General features: G+C 48.2%; 1 protein-coding gene across 1 annotated transcript in view; it reads right to left on the reverse strand.

Moving 5' to 3' along the window:
• Window positions 1–23534, reverse strand: part of LOC146333956 (CUGBP Elav-like family member 5) — a 126584-nt gene that overhangs the window by 46422 nt on the left and 56628 nt on the right. The window contains exons 4-6 of the mRNA XM_084825399.1: window positions 11700–11828; window positions 8731–8810; window positions 1696–1842 (exon numbers count right to left, since the gene is read on the reverse strand). Coding sequence (XP_084681525.1) covers window positions 1696–1842; window positions 8731–8810; window positions 11700–11828 — 356 coding nt within the window. The remainder of the gene's footprint in view (window positions 1–1695; window positions 1843–8730; window positions 8811–11699; window positions 11829–23534) is intronic.

Genomic DNA, 23534 nt, shown 5'->3' on the forward strand with positions numbered 1-23534 from the left:
CCCTCCAAGTAAGAGTTGCAGCTTCATGGAATTTATATTGCAATTATTCCGTAATGGTTCTCAAGAAGGTGTACATAGGCAGTTGGGATACTTGGTGGATGCTGAAGAACATCTCTCCCACCCCAGTAATCATCCTTTCTGCCACTGCTTTCAGAAGAACAGATCTAGCATCCACATGAAACCATTGCTTGATAATGTTGCCCAGTATGGCAGCTCTGTCATAGTGAACACCACAATTCCCTCTATTTCTGATGTTCAGGCTGTGAGTGCTGCTACTTATGTAGCCAAAACAGCACCACAAAAGGGAGTTGGCAGAAGGCTTGGGGGAACCGCAAAGTTTGCAGAAGTACAACAAAAAGCGGGGACAACGACAAAGAGGGACCACCTGAGGATAGCATGCTCAGTGGTCACGGAATACTGACAGACTACTGCAGTGGGGAGAGAAATGAAAAACCAGGTGGGAGGAAGGAGAATGGAAGATTGTCCTGGAAAAGGAACCCTGGCTGGAACCCTGACCAGGATTTTGTTCCAAGTCTGTCAAGGAGAAGGCCTTATGGGGCCAAAGCTGTGGTGGGAAAGAGTTAATTTTACCTTGCATAGTTTTAGTGGTGTTTTAGTGTTTTAGGGTAGGGGAGAGTGGGATCCAGCAAGAAGATTTACAAGCCAGGCCACCTGGAGGGAGGAAGAGATGTGGGCATGCCTGGACCGAAGGCGCCAGGACGGAGGCCTTATCAGGGGCCCAAGGTCGTAAAACAACTTGGCCTGCCAAGAGGCCAGCACAGCTGGGGCAGTGTGAAAAAAAACAGCTCATCCTCCCTGTGGGAAGGGAGGGGGGATGACAGAGTGAGGGACTGGGTTTGGAATGGGATAAAAAGAGAGCCGCAGCCGTTCTTCTTGGTCCTTTGGTTTCCGTCGGGTCCGGGTGGAAGGTGTTGGAGCGCTGGCATTAACTAAGGATCCTGCTCGGAGGTGTGCGTAGACTAGGGTTATGTAGGCTTTTCTTGTTTTAGTCTGTGCTGGGTTTCCAAACGGGGAGTTGATGTTTGGGGAAAGCTAAACTGTACTCTGTCTTGCCTCTCTTCTCATTCCCTTACGCCTTATTAGTAGATAAGCATCTACCTCAAAATCCTTGCTGCTATTTCTTTTCTGGGCCAGTGCTAAATTCAGTGGCTACCATGTCCTCCTCTGGGAAGGGAGTGCTCACAGGCCAAGCTGAGCTGGCTGTGAGGGACTGGGGGGGGGCGCTGTGGATCAAGGGGGGGCTGATTGGGCCCAGAGATCCGGCCTTCCCTTACAAAGCCCCATCTTTTCAAAATTATATAAATAAATAAATGTTATTTATTTATATATTTTATTTATATTTATATAAAATTATATTTATTGGAACTTTTATGAGAGTGAACATGACGTTCCCAGGTGGTCTCCCATCAAACACTGACCAGGCCCAGACTTGCTTAGCTTCAGCAAAGTGTGGCTGCTTTACATGCCTTCAGATGATGCCCCAGAAGCTCCTATGTGACATATGTGGGCCCAATCCAGGCTGTCTCCTCTCCACTGCTTAGGTTTGGGAATGACCACATCATGGCACATGCCTTGATGCAAACCAACACCCTGCTGGCCAGAATTTGCCCCCCACCACAAAGGCTTCCTGCCACTGCCTGGGACATAGCTGGCCTGAATTCCAACAATACTCACAGCCTGAGCGTATGTGCTATACGGGCTGAAGGGCAAGGCGAAGGATGGCATAAGGATGCCCAGTTGCCCCACCATCTGCTGCATACGGCGCAGGGTCCGCTCTTTGTCGGTGTCAGCGAATTTCACCACGAGGCTGGAGGAGGCGCCCTGGCCAGGGAGAAGAAAAGAATGAGGTGGGGTGGTGTTTTGCCAATAGGCAATGGTTCTTTGGAGATATTCAGAAGCAATGAACACACCAATAGGTGAAGGAAAGATGTTTTGCCTGCAGAAGGTCCCAAGTTTGATCCCCAGCAGCAGCTCCAGGCAGGGCCAGGAAAGACTCCTGCCTGAAACCCTGGAGAGCCGCTGCTGCCAGTCCGTGTCAACAATACTGGGCTAGATGGACCAAGGGCCTGACTCAGCATAAGGCAGCTTCCTGTGTTCCAAGAGGAGTTGTTTTAGCCATGCACCTGCTGAGATCCACCACTGAGAACCCCCAAGCCTCCACATCTCCTCTCCCTCTCTGTTGTTCCCCAACAAGGAAGGGTCATAGTGCCTTTGCACGCAAAAGGTCTTGGATTCAGTGCCAGCACCTCCAGGTAGGGCTAGGAAGGACCCTTGTCTGAAACCCTGGAGAGCCCCTAGCAGTCAGTGTAGGGAGGCCTCCCCAACCTGGTGCCCTCCAGTTGTTTTGGACTACAACTCCCAGCAATCTTGACCACTGGCCATGCTGATTGGGGTGATGGGAGTTGGAGTCCAAAACATTTGCAGGGCACCAGGTTGGCGAAGGCTGATGTAGGCAATATTGAGCTCCACTGACTGAGGGTCTGACTTCTTATGCTTCTTTTCTTTTACCAAATCAAAATCTTCCTTTTTGCCCAGGCATTTTAATTTTTTTTAATGGATGGATTTGTTTGTTTGCTGGCTGAATAGTTTTTAAGCTTCTTTTACAATTTTATCACTGTTACTATATTGGATCTGTCTTTTTATGATGCCAGGTACACCGCCTTGGGATCCCTTGTGGGGGAAGGGCAGTTTATGCATGTTAAAAATACAGTAAAAATAAAATAAATGTATATGTAACTGCTCACTTGCCAATATTCCTCTTTGCCTGGCCCAGGGGGGCAAGCGAGGGAGTGGCAATGAGGAGGAAGTGGAAGAGCGGCTGCTAAAAAGGCTCACCTGCCCTCTCCTTCTGGGTGGCTGCAGGGACTGGGTCCAAGCCAGAGACAAAGCCCACTGCCACCCAGAACAAGCAGGAACTAGTCCTTCTCTTCCTCCTCATTGTTGCCACTGAATCAGTGAGAGAATGAATATGTGGAGCCAGCAGTGAATAATTTCAGCATTTGTTCAGGGTGTGTAAGGTCAGTGGGGGAGATAATGTTTCTCCATTCGTTTTCATTATTTTATTTATTTATTTATTACATTTATATCCCACCTTTTTTCCTCGAAGGAAGTCAAAGTGGTATACATAATCCTCCTCCTCCATTTTATCCTCACAACAACCCTGTGAGGCAGGTTGGGCTGAGAGTCTGTGACTGGCCCAAAGTCACCCAGTGAGCTTCCATTCACACATTTCGTTAGCTATTCGGGAGTTGTTACTTCATTTTTTAAACCACTGTTCCCATTTATCGGTTTCCCATTGATTTCCGGGTGGGGCGGGGGGGGGGGCACCCAGCTGGGGCTTTGGAAAATAGTGGCATGATATTTTCAGGCTTTACCCACAAGGTATCCAACATGTCAAAATGTCAGAGAGATGGGTCAAAAGCTTCCCATTTCAATTCCCATCCATTTGTGTAACTAAAACACATAAAACAGCAGGGCTCATTCATTTCAGAGGGTTGGTTCTCATTTCAGTTGGTTCTCATTTCAGAGAGAACCAACTGTTCTCTCTCCCGTATAGCACATACACTCAGGCTGTGAGTATTGTTAGAATTCAGGCCAACAGTTGGTTCTCATTTCAGAGAGAACCAACTGTTCCAATGTAGGGCATAGGTACTGTGCTGCTCATATCTAGTTGCTAACGGTAGAGTTGTTAAGTTGTAAAAGAGGAATAAAGCTTTGAAAAGAATCCCTTTGTCTGTGTCTGGACTTGGCTACTGGATTAGACTGAGAGAGGCCTCCAAGGAGCCCTTGACAGCTTGGTCCCCGTTTGAAAGGGAATTACTGGCAGACCCTGAACTTATGGGCTAGGGAGAGTCCCTCCCCTTTTCCCTTGGATCCTCTGGGCGCAGCCGTTGTTTGCGCACCAACCAGGCACTACACCTCCTTTTCGCGCCCTCCATTTGGCGCCGCTCTCTCCGTCGGCATCGTGCATCCAGCAAGCCCTCTTCCCGTGCTCTCTCACTCCCGGGACCGCTATCTATGTCAGGAATGCCGGTGGGAGGAATCTCTGCCAGCTGTTGACCCTGGGAAGGATGAGCGCGCTCCCCTCCCAGGAGCGACTGCTCTTCCTCAGAATCAGAACTACTCTGGGATTCTATGGGCTCAGTGTCCACCCTGACAGTACCTGAGTCAGGTGGGAGGGGGCTCTGGGAGATCGTATGGCCTTTTCCTGGTCTCCCCCTACGCTCCTCTTCCTCCTTCCTGCTGCAGCGCTTGCTGACCATGGGGCTGACCCCAGCCAACGTGCCTCGAGATGTAAGCCTGTCACATCCCCAGTGAAGTCTGTTCCTAACCCACCACTCGAGTGTGTTTTGTCTACATCCGCGGCTACTGACAAGACTTCAACTACTAGCACTAATATTACTAGCACCACTAGTACTAGCATTATTACTTCTACCAGTACTACTGTTGCTTCTACTACTAGCATTGCTTCTCCTACTAGCACTACTGCTGCTATAATTAGTAGTAGTATTAGTCTTACTAGCATTAGTCTTACTAGCAGTACTACTAGCACTACTACAGATAAAATCAATTTAAGCAGTATAAAACAATAAATAATTTAAAGAGCTAAAAACATATTAAACCATTAAACAAGTTAATACCAATTAAAACCTAAAACAATAAAATAGTTAAAACAGTGTGCTACTTTAGGGAATGCATTTTAGCCCTCAAAGGCTTTGGTAAAAAGCCACGTTTTTACTTGGCACTGAAACAAGACCAGTGTCTGCGCCAACCGGGCCTCCAAGGGGAGGGCATTCCACAACCGGGGTGCCACAGCAGAGAAGGCCCTCTCCCACATCCCACCATACTGTATGTCTCGCACTGGTGGGACGTGGAGGAGGGCCCCTCCAACAGACCTCACTCCTTGGGCAGGCATATATAGGCAGAGGCGCTCCCTCAAATATCGAGGTCCCAAGCTGCTTAGGGCTTTAAACGTCATCACCAAAACCTTGAGTTCTGACCAGAAGCGTATTGGCAGCCAGTGCAATCCCTTTAAAACCGGTGTTATATGTTTTTTATGAGGTGTTCCGGTCAGCAGCATGGCTGCTGCATTTTGCACTAGCTGCAACTTCCGAGTCGTCTTCAAGGGCAGCCCCACGTAAAGTGCATTGCAGTAGTCTAACCGGGAAGTTACCAGCACACGTGCTACTGTGGCTAGGTTAGCCCTGTCCCGGAAAGGCCGTAGCTGGCGGATCAGCCAAAGATGGCCCCAAGTACTCCGGGCCACGGAGTCCGCCTGGGGCTCCAGTGACAGGGGTGATCTAGGAGTACGCCCAAGCTATGCACCTGCTCCTTCAGGGGGAGTGCAACCCTGTCCAGGACAGGCTGCTTACCCAATTCCTGGACTCGGGAACCACCAGTCCACAGAGCTTCCATCTTGTCAGGATCCAGCTTCAGTTTACTGGCCCTCATCCAGCCCATTACAGCCTCCAGGCACTGGCCCAGCACCTTCACCGCGTCAGCCGACAACAAGGAGAAATAGAGCTGAGCATCATCAGCGTACTGGTGACACCCCGCCCCAAAACTCCTACTGACCTCTCCCAACGGCTTCAGATAGCTGTTGAACAGCATGGGGGACACAGCAGAACCCTGTGGCACCCCACAGCTTAACAGCCACGGGGTAGAACAGGAATCCCCCAGTACCACTCTCTGGACTCGGCCCCGCAGGTAGGAGCGGAACCACTGCAGCACAGTGCCCCCATCCCCCATCCCGCAGAGCCGATCCAGTGAGACACCATGATCAGTAGTGTCACAAGCCACTGAGAGATCCAGGAAGATCCCGCCATCTTTCACCCGGAGTAGGTCGTCAGTCAGAGCAACCAAGGCCGAATCAGTGCCGTCCCCTGGCCTGAATCCAGACTGAAATGGGTCCAGGTAGTCAGTTTCCTCCAAGAACGCCTGAAGCTGCCCAGCCACCGCACGCTCAAGCACCTCGCCCCGAAAGGGGACGTTGGCAATGGGGCGACAGTTCTCACACACCTCTGGGTCCAGGGAGGGCCTCTTCAGGACTACAGCCTCTTTCAAGGCGCCCTTTCAAGCCGCCCCCTGACAGAGCGAAGCACTTACCACTCCCTGGACCCACCCAGCCACTCCCCCCCTGCTAGATCGTATAAGCCAAGATGGGCAAGGGTCACGCTTACATGTGGTGGGCCGGACTGATTCAAGCGTCTTGTCCACATCACCAGGCTGCAACAACTGAAACGGATCCCAGGAAACACAGCCAGACGGAACACTGGACACCTCCCCAGACTCTGCGATAACCGTGGTGTCGAGTGCTGGGCGAATACGAGCGACTTGCTCCTCGAAGTGCCTAGCAAATTTATCGCAGCAGATGACCGAGGGTTCCAATCCCAGTTTCTCTGAGCCCGAGCTCACCACTCGGAACGATTCTGCTGGGCGACGTTTCGAGGACGAGGTGATACGTGCGTAATAAGATTTTCTTGCCATCCTCACTGCCGCATAATAGGCACAACCAAGAGTCTTTGCTAATCGCCGGTCGTCCGCTCCTAACCACTCCTCTTGTTCCCGATTCTCGGTCACATGAACAGGAAACTTGCACAGATTGAGCAATGATTGAATGGGAGATTTGCGCAAATCCCCTCAAGTTTGTGCAAATCTCCCCAAATTTCCGCCATAGATTAAAGTGGGGCTGATTCAGCCCCCTGGGGAAATTTGCGTAAACTGGGAAATTCATGCAAATCAAACTGGGAATCAGGAACGGGCCAAATGCCAGCACGTGTTCGACAATTTGTAAATATTTCTACATTTACAAATATTGTCAAACATATTGTAAATAAATATGTCCAGGGCTTTGAATGGAACATTCTCACGTGGTTTGCAAGCAAAGACGAAATTCTTGTACATTGCTAGCCCATGGCCTGCTCATCTTTGCTGCTATAGCTACTCCTCTCCTCTCCCTTCCCCACACCCTCCCATGAAGAATATGCTGTTCCACCATTGTTTTCTAGTCTTAAAGTACAGCTCTAGCCATTGGGAGGGGGTGCTGTGGGTGTCCCCATACAGCTCTGGCCCCCATACAGAGACACCCAGACCCTTCCCTGAATTTTCAGTTTTACTTTTGTTTTTTTAAGTAAGTCTCTAGTCTCTTCTGTTTGTGGAAATAGGAGAAAGCATGCGGGAAGAATTCATCAAGAAATACAGGGCCAGCAACCCACTCCCCAGCAGGGTCCCACTGACCAGAGCCCCCTGGACTTGCTCCTCCTCTTCCCCCTGGCAACCTGCTTGTTCCCCTGCCTCTCGCTCTCTGGCCCAGAAAATGGTGGTGGTGAGAAGGAGGAGCAGCAGATGCCATGGCCTGCTTGCTCACTGGCTCCCTGATCTTGTTCAAACACGAAAGGGGGAAGGGTGGTTAGGGTAACTACAGAGCAGGGAGGTGTAGGCTAGCCACAATGTGCACACCTGTCACATGACCAGGAACCGTGTGGTGAGTTTTGCTTGACTTACCCATCCCTGCTCCATTGTTACTGTGTCGTCCTCCTGCCGCCGGTTATCCCAGTGGCCATCGTGCTGGGAAGTGGTGCGTGCCAGCCGCTCTGTTCGTCACTATGTGACAGTGACCATAGAGTCCGGCTGCACTGCCTAGAGCATCGCTGGAAGTGCTGGACACTCTCGGCTGCCATCTGTATTGTTGCTGTGTCTTTGTGCAAGTGGCCATTTTTAATAATGGAGATCCTGCTGCATGACACAGTAAGCCACCCCGGGCCCCCTTAACCCCATTGCAGAGGGGTCGTTAGCCAGGGTGGTTACCTAGCCATCGTGGTTGGGATTTTGACCCCACACACAACACGGTAGGCCACTGTGGTTTGCTCAGAAACGAGAACCACAGTGGCTTAGCGTGGTGTCTGAACAGGCCCACCGCCTGTCAAGCAACCAAGTGGTAGCAATGATGAGAAAGAGGAGGAAGAGCAAGAGCAGCTGGTGACAATGACAGTGAGCCAGTAAACTTACTGAGGGAGGGGGCCCATTAAAAGCAGCTTGGCCAAGAGCCCTCCAAAGCCTGGAGCCAGACCGAAGAACATAATTTCCTGCCTTCTAGTGTTGTAGACAATGAATGCAAGCCCACTCGGAAAGCTAATAAGCAGTTGGCCCTTATCCCTAAAATGTTAACTTCATTTGAAAAAAAGTAATAATGCAAGAGTAGGAAAACCAATGCCCTCCAGATGTTTTGGGCTACAACTCCCATAATCCCTGAACATTGGGCATGTTGGCTGGAGCTGATCAGAGTTGTAGTCCAAAACATCTGGAGGGCACCAGTTGCCTACCCCAGATTTAATGCAATTTAAACATACCAGTTTCCTGCTATTTCAATTCTGGGTATTCTCCTCCTGTGGCCACTTAGGTCCCCTCACCAGAGACCTTCTGGCAACATCCTTACCTTCAAGGCTCTGGACAGGGTGGGGCATATCTTCACTTGCAGGTTGGGTTGCCCCTCTTGTACCTTGACATCCTATCTGCTTTTTTTAAAACCAAAAGCAACAACTGTACCAATGGAGCCACCATAACACTGCTCATTTATCTGCTTGGTTGCTCGCCTCTGCCAATTTCAACTCACCCCAGGTGAGCAGCCAGTTGCAACACTGGATTAAACACCAGGGAACCTGATCCCGCCCCCCTCCCCAAACTGTAGCAATACCTCAGATTCTTACTCACGGGCATAGTTTGGCTGCCATGCAGGGTGTGGATTGCTGCTTGGGCCTCCGTGTGAGAGGAGAATTTAACAAAGGCACAGCCTGGAGGGCGTCAGAGGAAGGAGAGAGAGAGAGAGAGAGGGAGAGAAGGAAGAGGACAGGCAGAAAGAAAAGCAGCAGGTGAGAACGAAGCTGGGGAAAAATACGCAATCCAAGGAGGCAGATCCCATGCCCCTCTTTGTGCCTGGCCTCAGCAAGAACCTCCCATGTCCCCCTCCCAGTTTTGTTTTAAGACATTTTGAACTCAGGGGTGCTCCATTTTGGACAAAGTATGGCTGTTCTCAGGAACACCTCTTTCTTTTGGCAAGCATACCGATTATACACTCAAAGTGGTCACATGGTGTAACGTAGAATTTCGTGCACATGTCAAAAGCACAAATCTGTTTGCTTTAACTTTTTTTTTTTTTTTTTACAAGGAGGGTTGGTTTTTGACCTCTGTTGCTAATCTTGCTGAAGGTATGGGAACATCATTACTGTTATTACAAGGGTTGAAAGAGAAACCACTACAAATGCTCTTAAGATGTTGGTCTGCCAATCAAATTTGGTTTTGGATTATCTCTGTTTAAACAGAAAACAAGATCCACGATTTTCTAGCCCTCATGGTTAAGAGATGAGAGCCCAAGGACATGCACGGGCAGCCATATCCAAGGATACATCTACAATACTACACACCAATTTCAGACCTGCTTAACTTACTAATTGCTCCTGGTCAAGTGGCCCTGGGAGCTGTCAAAGGAGCTAAAGTAAGAACCTTTTGGTTAGGAATGTGGCTTCACAAAAAGCTTAGGGATGACGTGAAAACAAAAAAGGACACATATAGGAAGTGGAAAGAAGGCCAAGTAACAAAGGAAGAGTCCAGGCAGGTAGCACAGAATTGCAGGGATGGCGTCAGGAAGGCAAAAGCTGAGAACGAGCTGAGGTAAGCGAGGGAGGCTGAAAGCAACAAAAAGGCTTTCTTCAGCTACGTGCATAGTAAAAGGCAGAGGAAAGAAATGGTGGTTCAGCTATTAAATAAGGATGGCGAAACGATAACAGATGACAAAGAAAAGGCAGAGGTGCTCAGTTCCTACTTTGGCTCAGTCTTCTCCCAAAAGAGGGTCTATGTCCCCCCTGGCAAAGGCGAAGTACAGGATGAAGGGGCAGGATTGCAGCTTGAGATCGATAGGCATATGGTCAAGGAACACCAAATTACTTTGAGTGAGTTCAAATCTCCAGGGCCAGATGAACTGCACCCTAGAGTAATAAAGGAACTGGCAGAAGAACTCTCAGAACCGCTGTCTATTCTCTTTGAGAAATCATGGAGGACGGGGGAAGTGCCAGATGACTGGAGGAGGGCTAACGTTGTCCCTATCTTCAAAAAGGGCAAAAAGGAGGAACCTGGGAACTACAGACCAGTCAGTGTGACATCAATCCCTGGGAAAATTCTGGAGCAGATGATAAAGCAATCCATCTGGAAGCACCTTGACAACAATGCTGTGATTACTCGAAGCCAACATGGATTTGTCAAAAACAAGTCCTGCCAGACAAATCTGATCTCATTTTTTGATCAAGTCACCTCCCTTGTGGACCGTGGGAATGCTGTAGACATCATATACCTCGACTTCAGCAAAGCTTTCGACAAAGTGCCCCATGATCTCCTGATGAGCAAACTAGCTCAAAGTGGGCTAGATGAAACAACGATCCGGTGGATCCACAGTTGGCTACAGAATCGGACTCAAAGAGAGCTTCTCAATGTGACATTCTCCAACGGGGGAGAGGTAATGAGCGGGCTACCGCAGGGCTCAGTCCTGGGCCCAGTGCTCTTCAACATTTTTATTAATGCCTGGGAGGAGGAGGTGCAGGGAATGCTGATCAAATTTGCAGATGACACAAAATTGGGCGGGATAGCTAATACTTTGGAAGACAGAAACAAACTTCAAAGTGATCTGGATAGACTGGAGCGCTGGGCAGAAAACAAGAGAATGACATTGAATAGGGATAAATGCCAAGTTCTGCACCAAGGAAAAAGAAACCAAATGCACAGTTACAAGATGGGGGATACGTGGCTCAACCACACTACAAGCGAGAAGGATCTTGGAATTGTTGTCGATCACAAGCTGAATATGAGCCAACAATGTGATGTGTCTGCAAAAAAGGCCAATGCTCTTTTGGGCTGCATTAATAGAAGCATAGCTTCCAAATCCCGGGAAGTACTAGTTCCCCTCTACTCAGGACTGGTTAGGCCTAATCTGGAGTATTGTGTCCAGTTCTGGGCACCACACTTTAAGAAGGATGCAGAGAAACTGGAGAGGGTTCAGAGGAGGGCAACAAAGATGATCAGGGGACTGGAAACAAAGCCCTATGAAGAGAGACTGAAAGAACTGGGCCTGTTTAGCCTTGAGAAGAGAAGACTGAGGGGAGATATGATAGCACTCTTCAAGTACTTGAAAGGTGGTCACAGAGAAGAAGGCCAGGATCTCTTCTTGATCATCCCAGAGTGCAGGACACGGAATAATGGGCTCAAGTGACAGGAAGCTGGATTCCGGCTGAACATCAGGAAAAATGTCCTGACTGTTAGAGCAATATGACAATGGAACCCATGACCTGGGGAGGCGGTGGGCTCTCCCACACTGGAGGCATTCAAGACGAGGCTGGACAGCCATCTGTCAGGGATGCTCTGACTTGGATTCCTGCATTGAGCAGGGGGTTGGACTCGATGGCCTTGTAGGCCCCTTCCAACCCTACTATTCTATGATTCTATGATTCTAGGAAGTGGATAGAAATAGAAAAATGAATGAATGATTAGTAGAAATCCAACCAAGAATGTGCAGTGACAATTCCCAGAGTTCTTTGGAGGATGTCCTCAGAGTTAAACCACTTTGAAAATCAATTGACTTTGAAAATAGATCGAGTTGTTCTCAGCCCTAGGCAGACAGAAGACATTCAACCGACCTTTGCTGTTGCCATCGGGCCCTCGGAGCACCGTGCATTCATCGATGACACCAAATGGTTCAAAGAGGTGGAGTATGTCTTCTTCGGATTGCTGCTTGTTCAACATGCCCACAAAGAGCTTTCTGTCCCCTAGAAGTGGGGGGAAAGCACACAACACAGAACCATCAACTTTCTGTGGATCTTGCAGGACTGGGGAGGAAACGGGCAAGGGTGATCCAATCCCCGAAGGAACCTTGAGGGCAATTATTTGTCAAGGGTGTTGCCATTTTCTGAAGGGGATGAGGGATCTGCTAGAGATCCCAATTCCCCTTCATCGAATGGGAGTTCCCGAGGTTCCAAGGGGTGGGAGTTGTAGGTGCCATGATAAGGCCATGGGGTTTAATGTTGGAGCCATACAGGCCAACACACAACCAGTGCTGCGTGGATGCTCCCATTCTGCAGAAATGCAGGGAAACGGTGGAATCCAGTACTGGCTGCAGATCCAGCTTCGTGTGTGTGTTTTTTTAAATGATAAAGTTTCTAGTCATTAGTGATTTGAAGAAATGCTGTGGTCCAGCACCTCATAAAATCTCAACAACATAATGTGTATTTTGGACCTAACCTCCTTGGGGGCAGGAAACTCTCCCATTTGCTTAAGTTACCCAGCTCAGCGCCATCTGTCTCAAGACTGCTATGTATAAATATAACAACTTAAAGCTTTGCAAGAGCTGAGCTCTTGATCAAACCATGGCTCCGTGCGATTCCTCCTCTGTATCATACTAATGAAGAACAGTGGCTTTTTACTCCCTCTGGGCTGTCATGTTGGGGCTTTAAAAAAAGGAAGAAGCTGCAATCAGTTATCACCAGGCTGGATATAAGCAGTGTTCCCAGATTTCAGATAGATTTCTGGATACACTACAGCCCCATGGGGGATGTACCGTTGTCTCTCCTTCTTACCCTGCCCCCAGCCTTTTTTAAACAGAGGGCTGATCTCAGCTAAAGGATTAAAATGTGACGTTCCCAGCAGCAGGGCATCACACAAATGCCCCCCAGGGGTGATGAAGTCTGGGAATGTGTCAAGCTGCAGCTTCTAAGAAGCTGTGCAAGAAGCTCCCTTATTGTAAGCGACAGGATCAGAGGGCTTGGCTGGGAAGGGAAACCGATTTAACATGACATGTGTCAGGAGGAATTGCAAAGGGGGTGCTATCTGTTGGAGAGTGCAATGACCTGGAAATACTTTTTTCTGTTTTGTTTTGGAAAGGGACTACCAGCTGCAACTGCATAGGGTGGTCACTCCCAAACTGCAAGCTTCAAGAGAATCACTAAAGTAGTGTGCTAAATAATGAAAGCCTTCCTTGAGCCCACAGGACCCAACCACAAAGGAGGGCATCTGGTCTGCCTCTGCATGATTTGATGCTTTGGCTTTGTCTCCTTCTGATTTGCTGGTGTGTGTGTGCACTAAACTCATTTCAAGGTTCCTGTGAGATCAAAGCACTCCTGCAGTAACTCTGCATGAGTCTCTGCTCTGAGCTTGCCTCATTCTAATCAGCATCCTCTAAGGAGATGGGCCATTCTGTGTCTCTGCATGGACTGTGATTGGATCAACTTAATAGCTCCCAAAATGCAGCAGGGTCCTCTGGAAGAGTCTTTTCATTGGATCTCTGCAGAAGTTGCTGCTCAGAATGTGCCTCATTTTCTGAATGTGAACTGCACCTGGAGAGACCCACACAGAAATAAGTGTTTCAGTGTGGTGAGTTGTTTCTTTGACACACTTCCTAACTTTAAAGAAGCACACCCAGAGCAGTGAGTCATTGTTATGACTCCTAGAACCTGGAGTTTGCCTTATCAGAACCTGAACTTTGCCTAGCTTCGCCTTACTTTAGCAGAACCTGAACTTTGTTTTGCTTGGCTTTGCCATGCTTTCCTTGCTGGAACCCGAACTCTTGCCTAGAACCCTCTGCTTCATTTGGTACCCCATCTGCCTGAGACCACCCCTTGGGACAGAACAGCCATAAAGAGAGACAACAGGAAGGCTCTTCTGAGGGCAGGTATTTCTGCTTGGTCTCTTCATGGGGAGCGATTGCAAGATCCAATCACACCTGATGAAAAGATGTGGCAGAATTCCCTTCTCCTTCAGAGGATGATTGCAAGGAGGCAAACGTCGACTCATAAAGACATGCAATGGGCAGCCTCCACTGGGAAGGTAATTCTACCTTGTCTCCACATCAGATGTGACTGAATGATCTAGACATTCCCAATTACGAATGGGTGACAATTTCATTTCAGTTTCATTTTGGGAAGAATTTGCAAAACTTCACAAAGTTCTCCATATTTGGGACAAAAAGAACTTGCGATTTTTAAAAAACTGAATGTGGGAGAAACTGAAACTGACACATTTGTCCATCCAGGCCCAGGGCTCTGAGTGCTTAGATCTTAAAGGTCTGGGTTTGAATCCCTCTGCATTCAACCCTGTTAGTTCTTAATTAGAGTTGCCACCTCTTTGATTTGACACAATCATCATCTTTAACAGCTCCATGGCAGGCAAGTACAACATGGCTCTCTCTGTGCTGAGAATAACCTTGAATATGGCCAGTGCAGATGGGTGCAAATTTTGTTTCAGTTCATTTTTGATCAAGATTTACCAACATTTGCAAAGTTCTTCATATTTGGGAGAGAAAGAACTTAAATTGTTTACAACAACAAACATGGGAGAAATTGGAACTGTCAGATTTGCCCAATGCTATTCACAAAGCAACAACGCAAGCAGAAGAATCCACCCCTAGCAGGAGCCTATGTTGTGTCTCTGCATCACTCAGTGCTCGCAGCCTCTCACTTTTCCACTTCTGAGTCAAAACCAGAGTGAGTGGGCATTTGGAGGGCAAGTAATTCTTAATTTTAAGAATGGGGCTGACCCCAGCCCACGTGCCTCGAGATGTAAGCCTGTCACATCCCCAGTAAAGTCTGTTCCTAACCCACCACTCGAGTGTGTTTTGTCTACATCCGCGGCTACTGACGAGACTTCAGCTACTAGCACTAATATTACTAGCACCACTAGTACTAGCATTATTACTTCTACCAGTACTACTGTTGCTTCTACTACTAGCATTGCTTCTCCTACTAGCACTACTGCTGCTATAATTAGTAGTAGTATTAGTCTTACTAGCATTAGTATTACTAGCGGTACTACTAGCACTACTACGTCTACTTCTACTACTACTAGTACTACTACAACTAGCACTATTATCAACACTACTAAGAACATAAGAAGAGCCATGCTGGATGCTGGATCAGACCAAGGGTCCATCTAGTCCAGCATTCTGTTCTCACAGTGGCCAATCAGCTGCCCATGGGAAACCCACAAGCAGGACAGCAACTGGTGTACACAGCCTCGCTGCCCCTGGTACTGGAGGCAGCACAGAGCCCTCAGGACCGGTAGCTATGGACAGCCTTCTCCTCCTCCAGGAATGTGTCCACCCCCCTTTTGAGGCCATCCACGTTGGTGGCCATCACTGCATCCTGGCCTAGCGAATTCCACAGCTGAACTCTGCGCTGCGTGAAGGGGGACGTCCTTTTACCTGTCCTGCATCTCCCACCCATCAGCTTCATGGGACGACCCCGCTGGCTTCTCGCATTTTGAGAGAGGGAGAACAATGTCTCCCTCTCCACATTCTCCACACCAGGCATAATGTTGTACACCTCTGTCAAGTCTCCCCTGACCCTCCTTTTTTTCCAAGCTGAACAAGCCCAGCTGCTGCAACCTTCCCTCACAGGGGACATGCTCCAGCCCCGTGATCATTTGAGTTGCCCTGTTCTGCACCTTTTCCACCTCTACAGTATCATTTTTTAGGTGTGGTGACCAGAACTGGACACAGTATTCCAAGTGTGGCCGCACCATAGATTTGTATAGGGGCAGTAGGATATTGGCAGTTTTTATTGTCAATTCCTTCTCTAATTATGCCTCACATGGAGTTTGCCTTTTTTGCAGCGGCCGCACACTGGGCTGACATCTTCCTCGAGCTGTCCACCACAACCCCAAGCTCTCTTGCCTGGTCGGTCACCGCTAGCTCAGATCCCATCAGGCTATACTTGAAGTTGGGGTTTCACTATCACTACTGCTGCTAGCTGCTGCTATGTGGTAGTAGTAGTAGCAGCAGCAGCAGCAGCAGCAGCAGCAGTAGTAGTAGCAGCAGTGGTAGTAGTAGTAGTGGTAGTAGTAGCAGCAGCAGCAGCAGTAGTAGCAGTAGTGAGGAGGAGCAGCAGTAGCCACTCTTCTGCTGGCTTTCTCCCTGCTGAATGGCCCCCTCCCCACATTCAGTGGGCCCAGTGAGGATGGGGAGGTCCACATTTAGGTCATCTTGGCTCAAAGCACCCCCCACCCCCAAGCCCAGAGCCAGCACTGGAGACAGGGAGACATCAAGAAAAGGAAGGCAGCAACAGAAGAGGGCTGGGAAGTGAGAGTTAAAAATATGGTCAGAGGGGAGTAAGATTGGCATCCAAGGCCATCAATTCCAGGGTTTCCATGGGCGGAAACAAATCTGAAGGCCTGCTAGTCAAGCCTACTATGCCAGGGCTCTCTGGTCACCGCAACCATCAACATGTTGTGTGTGTCCAGGCAATGCAAAATTGAATCCAGCCAAATTTGGAGAGGGCACCTTCCCCCTAGGATTCACTATGGTATATCTAGGGCTATCATGTTTAGCTGAGTAATCGGTTAGATTCATCAATGCAAATCTAAGCCAGGTTATCTGAAGGATCGCCTCCTTCCAAATGTGCCTGCCCGGACCCTAAGACCATCCTCAGGGGTCTTTCTCCGGGAGCCCCTGCCAAAAGAAGTGAGGGAGGTGGCTGCCAGGAGGAGGGCCTTTACTGCTGTGGCCCCCCCAGCTTTGGAATGAGCTCCCTAGAGGGCTTCGCCTAGAGCCTACATTGTACTCTTTCCGGCACCAGATGAGGACCTTTATCGATTAATTAGAATAGAATTGATTAATGAGAATGGTGTGCATAGGGTGCAATCCTCTGCACACCTCCCTGAGAGTAAACCTTATTGAAATGAATGTGACTTACTTCTGAGTAGGCATGTATAGGATTTCACTGTAAGCCTGCAATATTATGCACACTTTTTATTTTATTTTATTTAAAACATTTGTATCCTGCCCTATTGTCAAGGGCTCCTTGGAGGCCTCTCTCAGTCTAATCCAGTAGCCAAGTCCAGACACAGACAAAGGGATTCCTTTCCAAGCTTTATTCTTCTTTTACAACTTAACAACTCTACTGTTTGCAACTAGATCTGAGCAGCACAGTACCTATGCCCTAAGTTGGAACAGTTGGTCCCCGTTTGAAAGGGAATTACTGGCAGACCCCTGAACTTAAGGGCTAGGGAGAGTCCCTCCCCTTTTCCCTTGGATCCTCTGGGCGCAGCTGTTGTTTGTGCGCCAACCGGGCACCACGCCTCCTTTCCGCGCCCTCCATTTGACGCCGCTCTCTGCGTCAGCGTCATGCGTCCACCAAGTCTGCTTCCCGCGCTCTGTCACTCCCTGGACTGCTATCTAAGCTAGGAATGCTGGTGGGAGGAATCTCCGTCAGCTGTGGGCCCTGGGAAAGAGGAGCGCGCTCCTCTCCCAGGAGCGACTGCTCTTCCTCAGAATCAGAACTACTCTGGGCTTCTATGGGCTCAGTGTCCACCCTGACACCTATATCATTAAGATCTCATGGCGGCCTACAGATAAAATCAATTTAAGCAGTATAAAACAATAAATAATTTAAAGAGCTAAAAACATATTTACTAAGTCATCTCTGTTGGTTAGGATCAAGTCAAGGATAGCCGATCCTCAAATCCATTGATGGACCTTCTACGTAGTGTGCAGTTTGGCCCAAAATTATCAAGACAATCTGAGTGTGGTATAGCATGCAGAATGCTAGACTCAGAGCAGGGTTCAAATCCCAACTCAGGGCCCAACTAGCAACTAGAAACATAGACCCGCTGCTGCAAACACAACTCTGTTATCAAGGCTTTAAAAGCGTGACCAGTAAATAGGGTTGGGATGAACCTCTGTGCTAATCAACATCCTCTCTCTCTCTCACTCTCTTACTATGACAATTCTTGATACCCAGTAGAAACAAACACGGGGCAGGGTGGGGGAGCCCCTCCTAAGAGGGATGACTAAGGCACCAGAAACAAAAACACTGAAGGCTCTCCGATGCTTTGGAAACTTGTTTCTGCATCTCATGCGGGTGGCCCCAAGCGGAATGCCTGCCTGAACCGATTAGCATCACCAGATTTGACGGCCACGCTTTTTGCAGTAAGAGTCATTGTGGCAACCCACACATCCGTAAAGTGCAGTTGCGGAGCAGGGAAAGGGAGGGGATCATCCTCTTCTCCCAACTTCACCCCCACCAGCCTGTGCATTATTTATTGCTAGCAAAATCCCTGTGATTGTGATTGTCATGGTGCAGATGGAAATAAGATTTGTACGTAGCAGGAATCTGGGGAAAGGTGTACGGCATCTGTATGCACAAAATGGAGACAGTTTAATCTGCAGAGACCCTGTCAATAGGGGGCAGGCCCCCACCCCACCCCCAGTGTCAGAGGTGGAGGGTAGCAGTTAACATTCCACCATAGGAGTGAATGGGACAGGAGAGAAAGTACAGGGTGCACTCAAGGCCAACCGGTTGAGCTGGGGGTTTGGTCTGCTCTTTGCTCCAGGCAATTTCATTTAATCCACCCCATTGAGATGGAAGCCTGCTCTGATCTGCATAGCCCCACCCACGTCAACTGCATAACCCTAGTAAGCAGACTACTTCATTTTTTCACTAGAACCCCAAAGTCCACTAATCGCAGCCAGGTGCAAAGTAGTATGTGTGTGTGTGTGTGGGGGGGGCAATGGGGCCAGTTTATCTGCTGCACCCCATGAGGTATTTATGCGTACAGGTACAAAGCTACCTCTGAGTTAGTATAGATCAGGAATTCTAACACAAAACTCTCAAAATGATCAGCAGGGCTGCACGTATGTCTGGCCAAGGGCCAACAAATTATTCCCCCCATTTTACAGGTGAAAGAACACTGAGATCAAGAGTTAAGTACTTAGCACAAAACCAGGCATGAGTAAAACAGATTTTAATGTGCCCCCCCCCCCCATGTTTGCTTGTTATGGTTAAACTACTAGATTCAGAAACCTTTACTGATCCACTATAAATCTCCCAGAGATTTAACAGTAGATCCCAAACTACCTGATGCCAGGCCCTGCATTAGAGGGTGCTGCAATGCCAGGAGACTGTGTTGTTATAAATATAAAAATGAATTAGGGAGCAATCCTATGGCCACTAGACAGCAGCTAGACAGCAGCTAGACACCCATAGGATATGCTGTTTTCTGGGAACCAACCTCAGAGTCCACACTCTGAGGTTGGTTCCCGGAAAACCGACCTCCCCCCACATCCGCACTGCCTCCGCATCCTCCATGCTTAGAAGAGGAGTGTGGAGTGGCTGAAAAGGGGTGGGGGGCATTCTGGGGCAGGGAGAGCGGAGCTGCCTGTACAACACATCCTATGTGTCATTCAGAGGCAGCCACCTATCTAGATAGGATTGCACCCTTATATTTTTTATCATTATCACCATCATCATCTTTTCCAGCTGTACTGGCTGCCCGTCCTTTTCCAGGCCCAATTCAAAGTGCTGGTATTAACATTCAAAGCTCTTAACAGCTTGGGGCCAGGTGACCTAAAAAGATTGCCTCCTCCCATATGTGCCTGCCTGGACCCTAAGATCATCCTCAGCTGTCCTTCTCTGGGAGCCTCCGCCAAAGGAAGTGAGGCAGGTGGCCACCAGGAGGAGGGCCTTTTCTGCTGTGGCACCCTGGCTGTGGAATGAGCTCCCTAGAGAGGTTCGCCTGTCTCCTACACTGTACTCCTCTCGGCGCCAGGTGAAGACCATTTTATTCTCCCAGTATTTTAGCCTTTTAGCTTTGCTGTTTTAAATCTGCATTTTAAATCTCTGCTACTAGGTTTTATTCTGGCTGTACTGTTATATTGTGGTTTTACACTTTCATATTTTATATTATTTTATGCTGCAGTTTTAATTTCTGTGAACTGCCCAGAGAGCTTCGGCTGTTGGGTGGTATAGAAATAAAAATAATAAAAAATAAAAAAATCTCTGAACAGACTCCAAATGTCACCAATTCATCAAGTGGCAGATTTTGTGTTTTGAAAAATGTTCATGTATCTTCAAATACACTAACTGCAGGTGGCATCACCCTTCAGCTCACAAGAGAGATAGTGCTCCCATGCCAAGCATGCAGATTCCTTCATTGCTTTATTCACATGCAAATTGGTGTTGATGGCTGCTAGGTTTCATAGAATCATAGAATAGTAGGGTTGGAAGGAGTCTGTAAGATCAGCAAGTCCAACCCCCTGCTCAGTGCAGGAATCCAAGTCAAAGCATCCCTGGCAGGTGGCTGTCCAGCCTCGTCTTGAACGCCTTCGGTGTGGGGGAGCCCACTGCCTCCCCAGGTCACTGGTTCCTTTGCTGTACTGCTTTAACAGTCAGGAGGTTTTCCCTGATGTTCAGCCGGAATCTGGCTTCCTGTCACTTGAGCCCATTATTCCATGTCCAGCACTCTGGGATGATCGAGAAGAGATCCAGGCCTTCCTCTCTGGGACAACCTTTCAAGTACTTGAAGAGTGCTATCCTATCTCCCCTCAGTCTCCTCTTCTCAAGGCTAAAAATGCCCAGTTCTTTCAGTCTCTCCTCAGAGGGCTTTGTTTCCAGTCCCCTGATCCTCTTTGTTGCCCTCCTCTGAACCCTCTCCAGTTTGTCTGCATCCTTCTTCAAGTGTAGCATCCAGAACTGGACACAGTACTCCAGATGAGGCCTAACCAATGCTGAGTAGAGGGGAACTAGTACTTCCCAGGATTTGGAAGCGATGCTTCTATTAATGCAACCCAAAATAGCATTGGCCTTTTTTGCAGCCACATCCCATTGTTGGCTCATATTCAGCTTGTGATCGACAACAATTCCAAGATCCTTCTCGCTTGTAGTGTGGTTGAGCCACGTATCCCCCATCTTGTAACTGTGCATTTGGTTTCTTTTTCCTAGGTGCAGAACTTGGCATTCATCCCTATTCAATTTCATTCTATTGTTTTCTGCCCACTGCTCCAGCCTATCAAGAACACTTTGAATTCTGTTTCTGTCTTCCAAAGTATTAGCTATCCCTCCCAATTTGGTGTCCTCTGCAAATTTGGTAAGCATTCCCTGCCCCTCCTCCTCCTAGTCATTAATACAAATGTTGAAGAGCACTGGGCCCAGGACCGAGCCCTGCGGTACCCCACTCGTTGCCTCTCCCCAGTTTGAGAAGATCCCATTCAGAAGCACTCTTTGAGTCCCATTCTGTAGCCACCTGTGGATCCACCTGATAGTTGTTATTCTGGTTGTACTGTTATATTGTGGTTTTAAGCTTTCATGTTTTATATTGTTTTATGCTGTGCTTTGTGGTTTTAATTTTTGTGAACTGCCCAGAGAGCTTTGGCTATTGGGCGGTATAGAAACAAACAAACAAATATTTTTATTAAGGACTACCACCCACTTTTAAAAGAATCTTACTCGATTCATCCTATGGGCTTTAGCAAATCAGTCAATTGATAGATTAAATTTGCATGCATTTGCATATATGACAAAATTCATTCTAGAGGAAACAGACCTTCTTTGCTTTTAGATGTGTGTGTCTGTGTGTGCGCATGTGTGTCTGTGTGAGAGAGAGAGAGAGAGAGTATTGCAGCGAACATCATGGTAAAAGAGGCATTCTCTCTTCCCTCTAATGTAGGAGGGGATGCCTCTTTTAAGACAGCACTCAGTATGACAAGGCTGTATATTGTCACCCTGCTTATTTAATTTATATGCAGAGTACGTCATGAGAAACGCCGGGTTGGATGAATCACAGGTTGGAATTAAGATTGCCGGGAGAATTATCAACAACCTCCAATATGCAGACGATACCACCCTAATGGCAGAAAGCAAAGAGGATCTCAAGAGCCTCTTGTTGAGGGTGAAAGAGGAGAGTGCAAAAGCTGGTCTGAAACTCAACATTAAAACAACTAAGATCATGGCATCCGGCCCCCTCACTTCCTGGCATATGGAAGGGGAAGAAATGGAAGCAGTGACAGATTTTACTTTCTTGGGCTCCAAGATCACCGCAGATGGTGACTGTAGCCATGAAATTAAAAGACGCTTGCTCCTTGGGAGGAAAGCTATGGCCAACCTAGACAGCATAGTAAGAAGCAGAGACATCACCTTGCCGACAAAGGTCCGCATAATCAAAGCTATGGTTTTCCCAGTAGTAATGTATGGCTGTGAGAGCTGGACTATAAGGAAGGCTGAGCGCCGAAGAATGGATGCTTTCGAACTGTGGTGCTGGAGAAGACTCTTACGAGTCCCCTGGACTGCAAGGAGGTCAAATCAGTCCATTCTGAAGGAAATCAACCCTGACCGCTCATTGGAAGGACAGAGACTGAAGCTGAAGCTCAAACATTTTGGCCACCTAATGCGAAGAGAAAACTCCCTGGAAAAGACCCTGATGCTGGGAAAGATTGAAGGCAGAAGGAGAAGGGGATGGCAGAGGATGAGCTGGCTAGATAGCATCACTGATACAAGGAATATGAACTTGAGCACACTCTGGGAGAGGGCGCAGGACAGGAAGGCCTGGCGTGCTCTGGTCCACGGGGTAACAAAGAGTCGGACATGACTGAACGACTCAACAACAACAACACCATCTCAGGTTTTAGAAGTACCTGTAGCAAAAATATTTGTTTAAGTCTGTTGTTTGATTAATTGGAGAGCACCCTCCTTTTTCTTTTAGTCATAAGAACATAAGAATTGCTGTCCCAGATGAAATGAAAGGCCTATCTCAGGGGTGAAACCTATCTCCCATCAGCCCCAGCCAGCATGGCCAATGGTCAAGGATGATGGAAGTTACAGTCCAACAACATCTGGAGGACCACAAATGTCTATCAAATCCAGCATTCTGTTCCCACGGCAGCCAACCAGATGCTATGGGATGCCCACAAACAGAACACGTGTGCAATAGCTCCCTTCCACTTCTGTTTCCCAGCAACTAGAGCCATCTACTGCCTCCAATACTGGAGGTAACATACAGCCATAGTGACTAGTAGCCATCGATAGCCTTATCCTCCTCATCTAGTCAATCACAATGCCTGTCAATCCATTCATCCCACTGATTCATTGATGAATCACTGCAGCCCATTTCAAGAACTACAACCGCAACAGTGTGGTGCAGGGGTTAGAGGCTGCATCTAGGATTGGGGAGACCCAAGTTCAAATATCCATGCAGCCAGGAATCTCACTGAGCAACCTGGGAGCAGCCTATCTTATTTATTTGTTTGTTTGTTTATTACATTTCTATACTGCCCAATAGCTGAAGGTCTCTGGGCGGTTCACAACACTTCATCTACCTTACAGGGTTGTTGTGAGGATAAAACGGGGGTTGGAGGGGAGAACCACATACTCCTTGGAAGAAAGACTAGGTAAAAATTGGAGTAAGTGACTACAGGAAGAAGAACATGGTGCTTAACAGTGTTTTATTGGCAACACACACACACACACACACACACACACAGGTCTGTGATGGCTGGGAGAATACAATCCAAGGGTCAAACTACATGTGTAAAATGCCTTGCTCTCCCATAATTTTTACGTACTCATGATGTAATGTCACGCCATGCACTTCCCAGAAGACAGAGGAGAGGGAAGAGAATATAATGGGATGAGAGGAGGGAGTACAGCTCAGTAGCAGAACACTGGTCCCAGATTCAATCCCTGGCATGTGCAAGTATGGCTGGAAAAACTCCT

The sequence above is a fragment of the Heloderma suspectum genome, chromosome W (assembly GCF_057233095.1).
Source record: "Heloderma suspectum isolate Gila_16-S chromosome W, 16-S_ref, whole genome shotgun sequence".
Taxonomy (NCBI): Eukaryota; Metazoa; Chordata; class Lepidosauria; order Squamata; family Helodermatidae; genus Heloderma; species Heloderma suspectum.